This window comes from Dama dama, chromosome 14 (genome assembly GCF_033118175.1).
Source record: "Dama dama isolate Ldn47 chromosome 14, ASM3311817v1, whole genome shotgun sequence".
In the NCBI taxonomy this organism is placed as follows: domain Eukaryota; kingdom Metazoa; phylum Chordata; class Mammalia; order Artiodactyla; family Cervidae; genus Dama; species Dama dama.
Genome location: NC_083694.1, coordinates 56,759,208 through 56,775,921, shown reverse-complemented (window position 1 = coordinate 56,775,921; position 16,714 = coordinate 56,759,208). Strand labels below are relative to the sequence as shown.

The 16,714-nt window shown below is 35.0% G+C and overlaps 1 protein-coding gene and 1 pseudogene across 5 annotated transcripts in view; one reads left to right on the top strand and one right to left on the bottom strand.

Moving 5' to 3' along the window:
- Positions 1-16,714, bottom strand: part of RALGPS2 (Ral GEF with PH domain and SH3 binding motif 2) — a 155,333-nt gene that overhangs the window by 64,378 nt on the left and 74,241 nt on the right. For all 5 annotated transcript variants that reach the window (XM_061160802.1, XM_061160804.1, XM_061160803.1 and 2 more), the window contains 3 exons: positions 16,180-16,269; positions 11,886-11,978; positions 7,250-7,376 (listed from right to left, as the gene is read on the bottom strand). In XM_061160802.1, coding sequence (XP_061016785.1) covers positions 7,250-7,376; positions 11,886-11,978; positions 16,180-16,269 — 310 coding nt within the window. The remainder of the gene's footprint in view (positions 1-7,249; positions 7,377-11,885; positions 11,979-16,179; positions 16,270-16,714) is intronic.
- LOC133069345 (small ribosomal subunit protein uS8-like) lies at positions 12,015-14,369 on the top strand (annotated as a pseudogene).

Below are 16,714 nucleotides of genomic sequence, written 5' to 3'. Positions count from 1 at the left end.
ATGGGCCATAAGAAAAATTAAGAACAGCTGTAGTAAAAAAAGAAAAAAAAAAAAAAAAAGGACTCCCCTGGTGGTCCAGTGGTTAGGACTCTACGCTTCCAATGCAGGAGGCTAGGGTTCAGTCCCTGGTTGGGAAATTATGATCCCACATGCTGTGCGGCACAGCCAAAAAAAAAAAAAGGAATAGCCACACTAAGAGATTTCAGCCTAATGAGAATCTTGTGAGAGATTAGGTAAGTCACATGTATGATAGGCAAAGTCTGATAGCTAGCTACTTTATAGGTTACTGGGGAATAAGATGTGGTTGCCTTACCTTCAGTAAGATTGAGCTAAAAACTTGGAGCTAGTTTATAGAAGGATTACTTATGTTTAGTTATTTTTAATAAATGAAATGAAGCTCATCCTAAAAATGACTTAGACTCTGTCCTCCACTCAATGGGACATCGTCAATGTCAAGGAAACTTGGCATCTCTAAAATTAAGTAGATATGAACTAATTAAACTCATCCTCAGGCTCCAAGCCTGCGTGAGTGTAAAGATCAGATTTTCAGTTTAATGTTCACTTGACTCTATGAGTCAAGGAGTGCTAATTCTTTTGGCATTATATTTGTTAGAACTCCTACTGGCAATCATATAATAAGACTGTAAAAGCTTCTACAACTATGAAAATGTTTCAAATTACCTGTTAATCTGTACTAATGCGATATGATTTTTACATATTTGAATTAATCAATAGTAAGTTAAAGATGATTATATCCTAACGGTTTTTTTAGTCTTTTATTTTAGTGTCTGAGAAAATAAGTAAGAAAAGAATGATTATACTTATGATGTCATGACCCCTCCTTAAAGAAGCCACCTAAAAATAAGCTCGGTTTTCAATCAGTGGGGTCAACAGTTATTACATTGTAATTCTATAATTATAGGAAAGACTGAAAAATGAACTTAAAATTAAAACTAAAGACAGATTTCCAAAATATCAATATAATTCCATAATGCTTTCTTGGAGCTGTAAACGAAATGGATATAATGCATATCTAAGAGCAAGTCAATTTAACCTCCCTTGTCCAGATTTCTTCACTTACATGAATAATAGTATCACTTATAAACTGTTGTAACAAATTAGAAAATTTATATAAAGCATACAATGTTGGGCATATGGGATTAAGTTGCAAATAAATGTTACTTAAGATTTTTATTATTATCCTCCTGTTAAGGTTTGCTAAAAAATTTACAAAACACACTACTGAAATATCAAGTTGGAAACACTGCTGGCAAAGCTGTTGGAACTAGGGGAATCTGATTCTGTTTATGATTAAAATGCAGATCTATATAACTTCTACACATAATATACATATATTTTAAAGATATAGGCTCTTCAAAAAAAAAAAAACCCAAAAAACTATGAGAATGGGAACGCAATCAATATAGCCCCATCCCCAGCCCTTCTACATCACAAGTCATTGAATAGTCTAAAGTAAACTTCAGAAAATACACTATGAAAGAAAGTTAGAAGAATTTTAAATATATAAAAAAGAATGAGAGTAAAAATGGATATAAATGAGGTAATGGAAAATGGGAATGTAATTTTGGCTAAAGAAAAAGCTAGGGCTAGCTGCCATTTGGTCAGAGCTCATTTCAGACCTCATTCTCGGGATTCAGAAGAAAATGACTGAACATGCTTTATTGCTGTTTTAGAATTCACTATGTAATCCTAATGAGAAGAATAAGGTAAAGTAATCCATGGTGTATATTACCTACAAATCAAAGAAAGGAAAATGGAATAAAACTCTTAAAATATTAAAAGTCAATGACATTTTTTGACCATTAGCATTTTTGAGATCAGTGCCAGAGACTTTTATACATTTAACCAAGTAAAATTCTACCAATTCTCACTCATTCCCACAGAGTGGCAGAAAACTTTGGACTCTGTCAAAATATCTTCGTAGAAATGTGAATAAAAAGCTACTGTTTTTGAAAATATTTGTACATAGATTAGCAAAAATTTCTAAAACTAATATAAAATTAAAGAACTATATTCTTCTAAGGGATCAAGATAGGTTGAAAACTCCTGAAACATTAAAGAGGATCAGATAAAATCTGAAGGTCCTTCCAAGTTTAGGCATGCTTCAAACATTGCTGTGATGAGGGCACTGCTATCAAGGCCTGGTAATGTAATGTACCTCCTTCACAGCTTACAACAGTCTTTGGTATTAAAGAGATGTTAAGTTCCACAAAGGAAGGGTCAAAGTCCACTTTGATCACTGCTCTACATCTATCACCAAGAACAGTCTAAGCAAACGCTGGATGGCCAGCGATGCACCAATAGAACACTGGGAGTAGGTAGGGAATTGTAGACAAAAAATGACAGTCAGACAAAATTGCTGGAACAATGGGAAGAGCCAGAAAGGGATAATATAATTAATGAAGTTAACCAGTTAAGTATTAAATACTAAGTGCCCACTTTTATTCCAGATGATTAACATAGAGCCCTGGACCAAGGTAAACTAAGGGCTTACACACTGCTGAGGGAGAGAGATTAATGAAAACAAAATAGTGCTTGTCAGAGGATAGGGGATGGAAAGGGTACAATTTATATTCTTTATTACAGATGGATATAAGGGAAGCTTTTCTATTCTCACAAAAGGAGAAGGAAAAAAAGCCCACCAGGCTCCTCTATCCATGGACTTCTCCAGGCAAGAATACTAGAGCAGGTTAACATTCCTTTCTCCAGGGAATCTTCCCACCCCAGGGATCAAACCCTGGTCTCCTGCACTGCAGGCAGATTCTTTACCATCTTGAGACATCAGAGAAGCCCAACATAAAGACAGCTTTCCTCTTCTCAGAAAAGGGAAAAAAGGGGGCGGTGGCTATCTTGAAAATCTAACATACAAAATTGCAAATTAAGTTGGGGGTGTCTCTATAGGAGACAGAGTGAGGCCATCTTACTTCTCTGTAAAATTTTGCTTTTACTTAATAGGAAGCAGTGTACAGAACTGCAACAACTTACTTATTTCCATAGTTTTAAAAACATATGCTTTCCTTCCCAGAAAACATCCTAAGCTGGTTGAGCTACTGCATCCTCCCAAAATTACATAAATAAAGTAGAAATGAGGCTAGAAAATGCACATGAAAGAATATTTATCATGTTTCATACAACAAAATTATTTTTGCACAATGCTCTTTTCCTCTCTCTCCAGCAAAGCAAAACTTCCCATGCCAAATTCTTCAATAAGCCCCTTAAGATTGTTCTCCAATGACAAGAACAAATGAGTGCTGTTAATGATTTTCAGATTTAAAGCAATAATTCTCATATAAAACAATTTTTTCCTTGAGATTTGCCAAACTATTTCTCTCCAGAAAAACTGTATCCTTAGCCTAAGAACTTTTCACTATATTGTCCAGGCTGACTAATTTTTACCTTGAATGCAAACCAACAGAAGAGACAACTTTTCAACAGATGATGAGTTGAAAGCCAACTTTTTCTACTTTTTATAATTTAATCCACATTGAATTATAAATAAATCTGGCAGTATCAAAGTTAAGAGTTTTGTCAGCATATAAGCCTCCATTTTCTGTTTTAAATTTCATAGAGAATGATGGTTGGTTCCGTTCATAATTCATAACACTAAAAACATTATTAGTTTGGATAATGCCTCTTATGTTAAGAATAGGTGATGAACCTTTACCTTTTCTCTGTATAGTATAGATTCTTTTGGTTGACACATCTGTTCCAAAAGAACCTTCGCAGACGTTAAAGGATAAGGGGTGGTTGTTTAGTCACTGAGTTGTCTGACTCTTTGTGACCCCATGGACTGTAGCCAGCCAGACTCCTCTATCCATGGGATTTCCCAGGCAGGAATACTGGCATACACTGCCATTTCCTTCTCCAAGGGATCTTCCCGACCCAGGGATCCAACCCTGGTCGTCCACTTGGGAGGTGGCTTCTTTACCATGGAGCCATCTGGATAAAGGATAGCATTATGCAAATTCTGTACACTTGAGGAGGGATAGTTAACTAGAAGCTCCTAATATGCACAATGAGGATTATCTCTCAAATGTCTTCAGGACAAGTTATCTCCTATCAAACGTACAGCATCTTGTAAATGTTGTCATTTTTGGCATCTATCTGCACTAGGCCTAGTTTAATACAAGTGAGGAAAAAATTCTGAAGAAAAGTTAAATTTAAAAACCACGATCCTAATTCATTTTCAGTTCAGTTCAATCACTCAGTCATGTCTGACTCTTTGCGACCCCATGAACTGCAGCATGCCAGGCCTCCCTGTCCATCACCAACTCCCAGAGTCCACCCAAGCCCATGTCCATATGAAAAATGTAAATATTAACAGGATATAAACTATTGTAAAATCTTCGTTCTTCAACATACTTTAGTATTGAAGATTACGAATGAGAAAATGAACCAGCTGAATATGATACAAATAAAGCAAGCAGTCAGAAAGTTGTATAAAGTCGAAATGCTTCACATTTTCTTAGGAAAAGCAGGTTTGTTTTGATAGATGAAATGAATACATTTAATCTCAAAGTATGCTATAAAATGAAACTGTCACTACATTAAAAAGGTGATTTTCATGCTGGAAACGAGCTTAACTACATCACAAGAACTTGTCTGACAAATATTTCACTGTTTCATTTTCCTGTCCCAAGTCTACCAAATGTCTGTGCCAAATGTTCCACAATCATCTCACAATCTCAGATGCTTCTTCACAGACTGGTATAGGGATGAATAATTATATGGAGAATCCAATGTATAAAATTATGCAGATGCTGAGTATATGTTTCATGTACAGAATGCATAATATTCCTGGCAAGAACACACAGAATATTTCTGTACAGAATACAGAATATTCCTGGCAAGAATATACAGAAGAACTACACAAAAAAAGATCTTCATGACCCAGACAACCATGATGGTGTGATCACTCACCTAGAGCCAGACATTCTGGAATGCAAAGTCAAGTAGGCCTTAGGAAGGATCACTATGAACAACGCTAGTGGAGGTGATGGAATTCCAGTTGAGCTATTTCACATCCTAAAAGATGATGCTGTGAAAGTGCTGCACTCAACATGCCAGCAAATTTGTAAAACTCAGCAGTGGCCACAGGACTGGAAAAGGTCAGTTTTCATTCCAATCCCAAAGAAAGGCAACGCCAAAGAATGCTCAGACTACTGCACAATTGCACTCATCTCATACACTAGCAAAGTAATGCTCAAAATTCTCCAAGCCAGGCTTCAACAGTCTGTGAACCATGAACTTCCAGATGTTCAAGCTGGTTTTAGAAAAGGCAGAGGAACCAGAGGTCAAATTGCCAACATCCGCTGGAACATCGAAAAAGCAAGAGAGTTCCAGAAAAACATCTACTTCTCTTTTATTGATTACACCAAACCCTTTGACTGTGTGGATCACAACAAACTGTGGAAAATTCTGAAAGAGATGGGAATACCAGACCACCTGACCTGCCTCCCAGGAAATCTGTATGCAGGTCAAGAAGCAACAGTTAGAACTGGACATGGAACAATGGACTGGTTCCAAATCAGGAAAGGAGTATGTCAAGGCTATATACTGTCACCCTGCTTATTTAACTTATATGCAGAGTATATCATGAGAAACGCTGGACTGGATGAAGCACAAGCTGGAATCAAGATTGCCGGGAAAAATATCAATAACCTCAGATAGATATGCAGATGACGCCACCCTTATGGCAGAAAGCAAAGAAGAACTTAAGAGCCTCTTGATGAAACTGAAAGAGGAAAGTGGAAAAGTTGGTTTAAAACTCAACATTCAGAAAACTTAGAAAAGATCAGAAAAATTCAGAAAAGATCATGGCATCTGGTCCCGTCACTTCGTGACAAATAGATGGGAAAACAATGGAAACAGTGACAGGCTTTATTTTTTTTTGGGCTCCAAAATCACTGCAGATGGGGACTGCAGCCATGAAATGAAAAGACGCTTGCTCCTTAGAAGAAAAGCTATGACCAACCTAAACAGCATATTAAAAAGTAGAGACACTACTTTGCTGACGAAGGGCCATCTAGTCAAAGCTATGGTTTTTCCAGGAGTCATGTATGGATGTGAGAGTTGGACTATAAAGAAAGCTGACCACCGAAGAACAATGCACAGGAGTATTCTGCCTTGAACATAGGATGTACAACATTTCCTATTCCCACTGGAATTTGAGAATGTCCCACAATGATATGATGAGTTAAGAACTCTGACAAACTAAGGTGATGCTCTAGATCAGCTGAATGACATTGTATCAGCTGTCTTTGCCCCTACTTTGTGTTCTAGTCACTGGTACTATAAAGACTTCAAAGATGACACTGTAGAGTCTCCTAAACAAGTAACAGGTTTTTCCATTATTTTCAGAAACAGTTATGGTGAAATCCAGTATGAGTAGTTACATAAAAGAAAGAGTGGAAATAGGGGGTAAAAGGGAATACAGGGAAAAAGCAAATGCTATCTTTTGATTACTTTCTACATAGGATCAAGTCAATTTATTTTAATGCATATACTAAGGTATACATAATATAATGCATATACTAGGTATACATAATATATTTTCTGTATTTAAATTCACATGTACATTAAAAAGGTATAGTTTCAGTCATTTTTTATTCAAACACCTAATAAAAATCACTATTCATATTTTGGTGAATATCTTATGTTATTGGTTCAATACTTCTTGGAATTCATCAACACTATAAAATATACAATAAAGAGATACACACTACATGTAATAATATGTAAAATACAGGTTTGTCTCAGCACTGAGCTAAATTTCCACAGCCAAACAGCTAATTTCTTCCAGAAAAACAATAACACCTTCATTGAGACTGGTTTTCATAATTCACTGGTAAAATACCTGCCAACAATATAAACCAAGAACTCATGATGTTGACAATAAATTCATTATATCTTTTGATCAATTTCTTAAGTTGATGTTAAATATTTTCAGAGCATTAAACTTCACTGCAAACTACTAGTTCATTCTTTTAAAGCATTACTAAAATAGCAAAAATGTATGGCTTTACCACATGGTTCATGTCTAAGAAAAAATGAAAATACATTCCAGGTAGTAAGGTAACACACTCCTCTAGACAATTTTTTCAACTTAAGAATCCTTTAATTTCTTTAAAGGACACACAAACTTTTAAAATATTTTGAATTTTATATAAACTATTGATTAAAGCAGAGCAACAACTAGGCATAATGAATATACAGTGACATAACTCACCTAAATAGGGAATGCAGGGTGTCATCTTTAAGCTACTTATATAGTCTCTGAGTCTTTTGTAATTATCTTCTTTACTCATTACATATTCTAGTTTTTCAAAGGTGGTTTTGTCTTTTCGACTTAATAACTAAAAGACAAATAGAAAAGCCCAAGTTATTTCTGTATCCAATTTTATTATAGTAAAGACTTAAAAGTTACAATTACTATAAATTTGAATTTTAATTTCAAAGTTTTATTTTCTTTAATTATATTTTGGTAGTATATAAATAAAATAAAACCAGACATGTTTATTAATATAATAAACCCAAATTCATTATTCATAAAATACAATATACTTTGTATGTACCTAAAATAATTAACTTACTAAGTAGTAAATTTTAATACATTATTTATCATCTTTACTATTTTAAATGGTTAAACAATTTTTATTGGTCATTTTCCTAATTTAAAATAATTATATATTCATATTCACCTCAAAGGTCCAAATATTTTCATGACTTGTCCCCTGCCCTCTCAAAGATAATTCTTACATAAGCATTAAGAAATAAATACTGAATTTCATAATTTAAGTAATAATTTTTCTTGATGACTCTAACCATAATTAGTCCTACCAGTACTATAAAACTACAATTTACATGTTTGGATTTCTGAGATTTTTTCCTTGATCCCTTTGATCAGTGCTGTATTACATACAGTTGAACAATCAACTGCAGCTGTTTTAGGAGGCTTGAGAAGTAGATTTATAGTGCATGCTCTTTGAGAAAAATGGAGATATCAAGGGGAATAAAAGAAAAGCAAGGACAGTCATCCGAAATAATATTAGCTAAAAGACTCAGAAAATACATGTTTTTAAGTATTTCAAAGACTCTGGGGAAAAAAAAAATCTCTTCTTTAAATATGTGAAGTTACTATTTCATTATTGTTGTAAGTCAGATTTCACTTTATCTGGTAAAATATTTGTTATTTTATAGTAGGCAAAACACTTCCACCTATAAAATTCTCATCTAATTCTCCTACGAGGTTAAGAGAAAAGTCAAGAGGACTAATTTAAAGATGAGGCGACTGAGACCCCAAGGGGAAGTAGAACACACCAACACTCGTCCTGCAAACACTGGTTTCAGAACTTTCTGTGGCTCAGTTTCAACACACTTGATTAGCACTTTCAAGATTAGGTGCAACTCTCCACTTCAATCTATAAATCCAAACATTCTTTTCTCTCCCACACAACAAAGTATTTGAATATGCAAATTATACTGCATGACACAGCAAGGATAACAAGAAATCTTTTTTTTTCCCCAAAGTCAATCATTCCAGAACTCTGGTACAGTATCAGGAGAAACAAATTACTTGGAACTCATAGCTGATTTTGACATATCTGAAACACAAAACTAAAGCAGCATGGAGTCTGATAAGTATAAAAATAACACATTTTGCAATTTTCATAACAAATCAATAATCAGAATGAAAGGATTCAACTTGGGGTGGGATAGCAGAGACTTGTTTTCAGAGGACTATTTTTAAAAGCTATGGTAAAATATACATAATATTTACCATTTTAAACAGTGTTAAGTGTATAATTTAGTGGCATTAAGTACATTCACATTATCCGTCAATCATTGCAATCATCCATGGCTAGAACACTTTCCATCTTCCCTAACTGAAATTCTGTAACCATTAAACAGGAACTCCTCATTTCTTGCTCCTCTCAGCCCTGGGAACCACCTTCTACTCTGTCTCAATGAATTTGACTACTCTTGGCACCTCATATAAATGCAATCATTCACTATTTGTCCTACTCTGTCTAGCTTATTTCATTGATAATCAAGGTTTATCCAAGGTGCAGCATGTGTCAGAATTACAGTCCTTTTTAAGGATGCATAATATTTCATTGCACATTTACACCATATTTTGTATGTTCATCCATCTGTTTGTGGACATTTGGATTGTTCATACCTATTGGTTATTGTTAATCATGATGCTTTCTTATACACTGGTATAAAAATGCCTGTTTGAGTCTCAATCTTTGATTCTTTTGGGTATATACCCAGAAGTGGAGTTGATGGATAAATGGTAACTCAATGTAATTCTAATTTTTTGAGGGTATATCCTATTATTTCCAATCTTTTTTGACTATGTTAAAATTTCTATGTTGAGTAGAAACAGTGAAAATGGACATACTTTTCCTTGATGTTAAAGAGAATGTTTCTAATATTTCCCCCATTTGTGATGTTATTTTTTGGTACATTCCCTGCATTTGAGGGCACCAGGATTTTCCACCATACTACCCTTTCACTGTTCAATATTTCTTTCTTTTTACTTGGGTTGGATTCCTCATCTATCACAACTTTTATATTTACCTACTTTATCTCTTGTACTATCCTTGACCTCTCTGTGGTACAAACAAGCCTAAAAAAAAAATCCAACTGGTTAAATACAATTAATTTTCAGCACTTCTTCATGGTAATGCTGAACACTAAGTTTCACTTTAAGTTCATGACCAAAAATCTCAAGTGGACCTTCCTAAGACCTACATGTTTCCCTAATTAATTCACTCTTAACAGTCCCCTTGATGACTTTCATCCTTTCTTCTTTCTTCAAACCTCTAATACCTCTCCCACTGTCAATTAATAACCTTGCTTCTTATGTCTTATGAAACAGAATTTTGCAGAAGAATTCTACAGAATCCCACCACCAAATCTACCAACATACCTGTGTCTGTAACCAATCGCACCCCCTCTCTCTTGTTAAAATGGAGAAACTGCTCCTGCCTCACTGGAGTACTGGACCTTATCTCCTCTAATCTAGGGTATCACAGGCTTGACTTCTTGTTCTCTTACCACTTCCTCATTTTATTAGATCACTGTACTACCACTCAAGCACACTGTCATGGATCTCATCTTTGAAATCAAAACACCACAAATCTTTAATCTCACTTTTCTTCTAGTTATCGCTGGCCCTCACCCCAGTACTTCACAACAAAATTCCTCAAAGGCATTCTCTATTCTTATTGTCCCATTTTTTCTTCCACTCTTCTCTCAAATCCAATCATTCCAACATCTTTGACAAGGTCATCAATCCTTGCCAGGTCCAACTGCAATTAGGTCCAATCACTTATCAGAAATTCTTATCACATATCACAGAAAAGCATGAGGGATGTATTTTACATCTCATTTACTCTGTTTTATTTTTCTATAGAGCATTCATCATTATTTATGATATATCTTTTATATATTTACAGCTTATCTTTTCCCAGTAGAATGTTAGCTCTATAAGAACAGGACTTTGTCTATATCATCCACTATGCACGTCAAACAATTAGTACCTAGCGAAAGTGTGGAATATTTTCAAGTTTAATATGAACACCAAAAATTTTATTCAGATTAATAACGGAGCTGTTACTAAATTTAAACAAAACTATTTTCGATGCAAGACATGAGAGAGAGAGAATGAAAATAACTTCAAGGAAACAAAAATTAACTTGAGGGAAATGTATCTCATTTCTAAACCACAATATTAACCAGAGTACAATTTCTTTTCCTTAAAACTTCAAAGACGGAATTCATGATTATATATTTATAATCACTTCCATTCCCTCATTAAATTAAAATTTTAATAAAAGAGAATTAGGTCATCGTTATTAAAAATAATTTTTAGAGTAGGAAAACTGTTCACTCAGGTGTTTCTAAAATACAAATGAAATATAAAGAAGATCATAAGCTCTTCCATGCTAATGTTTTTCCAGTATGAGAAACATCTGTCTCTTCAGATACTATGAAAAGTGAGAACACCAGGCTAATTAAAAACAAAGTTAAATTTTAGTAAGTAAAAAAGTGTTTTAAAGTTAGTCAAGTCTTTGACTAACACAGTAAGAACACACTAAACCTCTGTACAAAGTGTAGTAAACAAAACCATTCCCCTTTAACATTAAAGAATAGTATTAATATGAACAGATTTAACTCAATCTAAAGTTTCAGTTCTATAAAATTTAAATGAAAAATACCCAGCAAGCTTGAGGCCAGCATCACATTGATCAACTATAAAAATACACAAATTTGCAAAAGTAAAAACTCACACTCTGACCCTGTTAAATAGAACCAAGTATGATTAGCATAATATAACAACGTGCACAGAAACACTGCCTACTTCCATGTTAGCTATCAGATTTTCCTTTATTCCTAAGGAAAAAACCCAAGAGTTTACTGAGTAAAAAATATTGTAATGGAAATCTCAATCACTAAATTTTGGGGGCAACTTACAATTTATATCTTCCTCAAATTTTCCAAAAGCATAATCTTTACATGATTAATGCAATTTATTTTCACATTTACAGTTTCCCATTAGTAAACTTGAAATGCTATGTCGTCAAAGATGTTTAAAGTTCTACAAAAATGATTTCCTAAAGAGCAGAAACCAAGCACCAAGTTGGTTTTTAGCTCAAAACACCTAACAAGCCTCATGAAATACTTATTTAAGGGGAGAGGAAAAAATGTAGGTTTCAAAGAACAGAGTACAAAGTAATTAAAAAATCCTTATCTATTATCATAATATTAACCTTACTAAGAACTACCAGAGGAACTAAACATCTTCACTTCCAACAGGAAGTCTAACCTATCATTAACTAAAGAAGATTACTCACCGCCCATGTTTTAGTCAATCTGAAAATTGGGGCACTCTGTAAGCCAGAAACCACTGCCATAAGTGCATGAAGGTTATTCAGCTCATACAACTTCTGAAAGATTTAAGAAAAAGGGGGAGGAGAGATGAAAAATAAATAGCATGAATACAAGACAACTTGAACACAAATACAGATTAGGCAACTGGTGGTTCTTATAGCATACTCATTACCCTCATTGTTTTTGGGGTATCCACTGTGTTTACAGTAAGTTGATTTTTGGCCCACACAGAACTCCCTCCTAGCTCTGGGAACACATCTACCTCCAGTTGTCTTATACATTAGGAAAACCAAAGTTATGACTCAGCATCAAAGTTATCTGGTATGCATCCTTGTTTCTAGTAGGCAGTTTCCTTTCTTATATTGAACTATTACTAGTTCTGCCTTATAATCCAAGTTCAAAGAAAGGTCCATGCCCAGGATCCTGATTTGTGTCCTACTCAGGACCCTTAACAGGAGAAGGAAATGGCAACCCACTCCAGTATTGCCTGGAGAATCCTGTGGGCAGAGAAGCCTGGAGGGCTGCTGTCCATAGGGTCGCACAGAGTCTGACATGACTAAAGCGACTTAGCAGCAGCAGCAGCAGGACCCCTAACATTCCAGGGTAGGGTTCAAGCTTGCTTTTCACAGCCGTTCTCAATTTCTGGCTTCCTGCCGCCTGAATCCACATTCCTTTGTTCCTTGTTCATGCTGGAACATCTACCTGCTTCCCAATACTAGACATTGCTTTTTACAGCCTCCAAGCAGAAGAATCCCATATGATGCTGTGTGTGCATGCTAATGATAGATTCCGTCAGTTTACCAAGAGATCATCTACTTTTGTCAAATTATTGCTAATTGCCCAGATTTCTTCAAACTATCAGATGTTTATACCTCAAAGGTCTTATCATGTGAAACTGTCCTTAATCATCAAGAAACTCCAAGACAAAAATTGCCTGTTATGAATATGAGAAGCAAGGAAAGGCGAGGGGTTCTATTCCTTTCACGAACCCTAACTAATACCACCTTAACTCAGGTCTGAAAGAACTCCCATAAAATTTCAAGAAATATGAACTCAAGTTTAAAAAAATAAAAAAGGGAAAGGGAAAAACACAAGGACTCTTTCTGCCATCTTTCTGTGCCACCATAATGGGGCATGTGAATGTCTTGGCTGATGCTCTCAAGAGTATCAATAACGCCGAAAAGAGAGGCAAAAGCCAGGTGCTTATTAGGCCGTGCTCCAAAGTCATCCTCACGTTTCTAACTGTGATGATGAAGCATGGTTACATTAGTGCATTTGAAATCACTGATGATCACAGGGCTGGGAAAATTGTTGTGAACCTCACAGGCAGGCTCAGTAAGTGTGGAGGGATCAGCCCCAGATTTGATGTGAGACTCAAGATCTATTACTAGAAAAATGGCAGAACAACCTGCTCCCATCCCATCAGTTTGGTTTTATTGTACTGACAACCTCAGCTGTCATCATGGACTAGGAAGTAAGACAAAAACACACAGGAGAGAAAATCCTTGGATTCTTTTTCTAGGGATGTAGATTCATAAAAACTAGGGATGCAAATTCATACAAAGGAAATGCCTTAGAGGAAAAATAAGAAAAAGAAAAGGAAACAAGAATTCACAAATGGAGAACAACATCAGGTACTGGCTTGCAATGAAATGAAAAGGAAGGCGTTACCCAAAAAGCAACACAAAAGCTAAGGAATCTTTTTAAAAATGTGAAATAAAGGTTAAAAAGACATGAAAGGTAGAGGGGGAAAAGGCTAATATTTATCTAAATGGAGCTACAGAAGGACATGATAAAAAAAATAATGGGGTAGAAACAATATGAGAGGTGAAAGTAAAGTTGGTCAGTCGTGTCCAACTCTTTGTGACTCCATGGATTATACAGTTCATGGAATTCTCCAGGCCAGAATACTGGAGTGGGTAGCCTTTCCCTTACCCATGGGATTTCCCCAATCTAGGGATCAAACCCAGGTCTCCCACATTACAGGCAGATTCTTTACCAGTGGGGCTGCAAGGGAAGCCCAAGAATGCTGGAGTGGGTAGCCTATGAGAGGTAATGGTGGATTATTTCCCCAAATTACTGAAAGACACTAATTCCCAGGGTGAGGAAGCTCAAGAAATCCCAAGCAGTGTAAATTTAAAAAATGAATCATGAATTTGGAATCGCATTTTTCAAGAACAAGGGTGACAGAAAGACGCTTCCAGACAAAATAAAGAGAGCTTTAAAAAAGATTTAAAATGGTGCCAAAATGATTATTCATATGGAAAAATATGAACTGGAATCCATAATTACATGTATTATATCTAAAAGTTAAGAATTGACTACCAAAATCAAAGCTACAGAAGTTTTAAAGAGTAATGTGTGAGAAAATCTTTGACATTTTCAGAGTTTAGAGTAAGATTTAAATGAGATATTCTTTTAAGCACAAGACAATAAATAAGACAATAAAAGTTAAAAATTAATATATTTGACTATTGAAGTTAAGAGCATCTGTATCAAAAGACAATAGGAAAAGAGTTGTAAGACAGGTCACAAATAGGAAGATGTATGCAAAGAATATAGCAAAAAACTTTAGCATCTGGGATTATATTTTTTAAACTATAAAAATCAAAGACCAACACTATAAGAGAATACTGTTCAAAGAAAGATCTTGAGCAGACATTTCAGGAGAGAAAAACGTAAATAGCCAAAACACAAAAAATGTTCATTCTCATCAGATTCAATGAAAGCTACTGGTCTCTTTGTCATTTCTTTGAAGGTAATTTGTCCTTTCTCCCTATAGTTCCAGTGTTTTAACCTGCAGTTGAGCACCAAGAGATTCACACAAGAATTCTGTATAAGCAGTGGTACTGATAACAGCAAAAGTCTAGAAGCTCCTTTCTAACTCTCTAGGCTGTCTGCTGGCCCTACAGACTTCAAATCTGCCAGCCTCTCCCCAACTCAATCACATGAGATAATTTCTTAAATCTTTTTATACATTATATACATATATGTGTGTGTGTGTTTTGACTCTACAGAACCTGAAACATCTACTAAAAGAGAAAGACCTGCCTGTTTTATAAGAAACAATATAGAAGGCAGAGTCCCCAGAGGGATTGAAGAGACAGTCATGGACAAAAAAAACTATGAATTTAGGCCCTGGGGTAAAAGTAAGCATTATCAGAAATAACTCAAAGTATGAGTCTGAACTGGAATTAAATGATTATTTGATGAGAATAATGACAGGTCTAATGGATTTGGTGGTTTTGAGTGGAACATACATTAAAAAAAAGAAAAAAATCTAACAAAAACTCCAGAAAACAATAATGAAAATTCAGGATTTATGGACAAAAGACATGGTTTCTACTAGCTAAAATCCCATCTTTATCTAACATATCACAAAGAATGTTTTTAAAAATTTTATGACACTTCTGAAAAAATAACAAATTTTAAGAAGGCTAACTGCCACCTAGTGCCACACAATGTTAGAATACAGTTGCTTCCAGGTGCTCAAGGAAACTACGGAAGAGTAATGACTTACAATATTTACAATGAGTACAATAATTTACAATTGTAAAAATGGTATCCTCAATTTATTCCATCTTCCTTCATTCACAGGTGAGGTAAGTTATGTATTTATTATTAGAATAATGAAGGATGTGGCTACCATTATACCTATTTTAAGTAAACACGACATAAATTTGGAGTTGTTACAATTTTAGTAAAATCTTGTATCCTCTTGTGGAATGTCCTATTCAATCTTCTCTCTAAATTTTAACTGTCTTTGAAATCCATGTTCTATTTCTCCTGCTGCATCTATTATCTATGCTACTCAATGTATTTGGTTAACACCCTCATTTATACCATTCTTTTAAAAATAAAGTCTTATTCTCCACATGGTTGGCAGAATAATCTATTTCAAAGGCAAATAACTGATATGTATTTCCCTACTTAATCCTATAAGGCTTTTTTAGTCACCTGCAGACTATACCAAACTATTTTATAAATATTAAACTTCATCATAATCTGACCTCTGCCCAAATACAATTCAGCTTCTCTGAGAAAGAAAGGAAAAGTATAAAAGAAAGGCGAGGAAGATAGGAGGAATAGAAGAAAAGGCAAAGGAAATAGACATGCAATTTAAAAAATTAACTTACGTTAATCATTAGGCCTTCTTTTCCAGCGTCAATAAATAGTAACTATAGTGACCCAGGCAAATATTTACTCACAAGCATTCGTAAATGACTGAATTCAAAAACAAGCACAAGTTTATCTTACCTTGGCAGTTTTAATATAGTGGCTCAAAACTTCTGCTCTAATTTTTAACGTTTGAGCATGAAGAATCTCTCTAACAACCCAAAAGCTTACCTGCAAATGAAAAATAGGTGAATGGTAAGATTCTTTACTTACAGGATGAAAGAATGACAAGAGCTACTTGGTGAACTACTGGGAGTTGTATAAAAATACTTTCTCTTGCCCCTGACTCACCACCAGCACGTAACTCTTCAAATGTTGCACATACTTCATACACATATACAGACAGATATAGACATGTGTATTTGTCTGTGTGTGAGTCCTTGTCACTAAGTCATGTCCAACTCTCTGTGATTGTGGCCCACCAGGCTCCTCTGTCCACAGGATTTCCCAGTCAAGACTACTGACATGGGCTGCCACTTCCTTCTCCAGGGGATCTTGCCAACCTAGGGATCGAACCCACGTCTCCTGCATTGGCAGGCATATTCTTCACTGCTGAGCCATCAGGGAAACATATATACACATTTGTACAGACACATAAAAACATCATAATGATTTT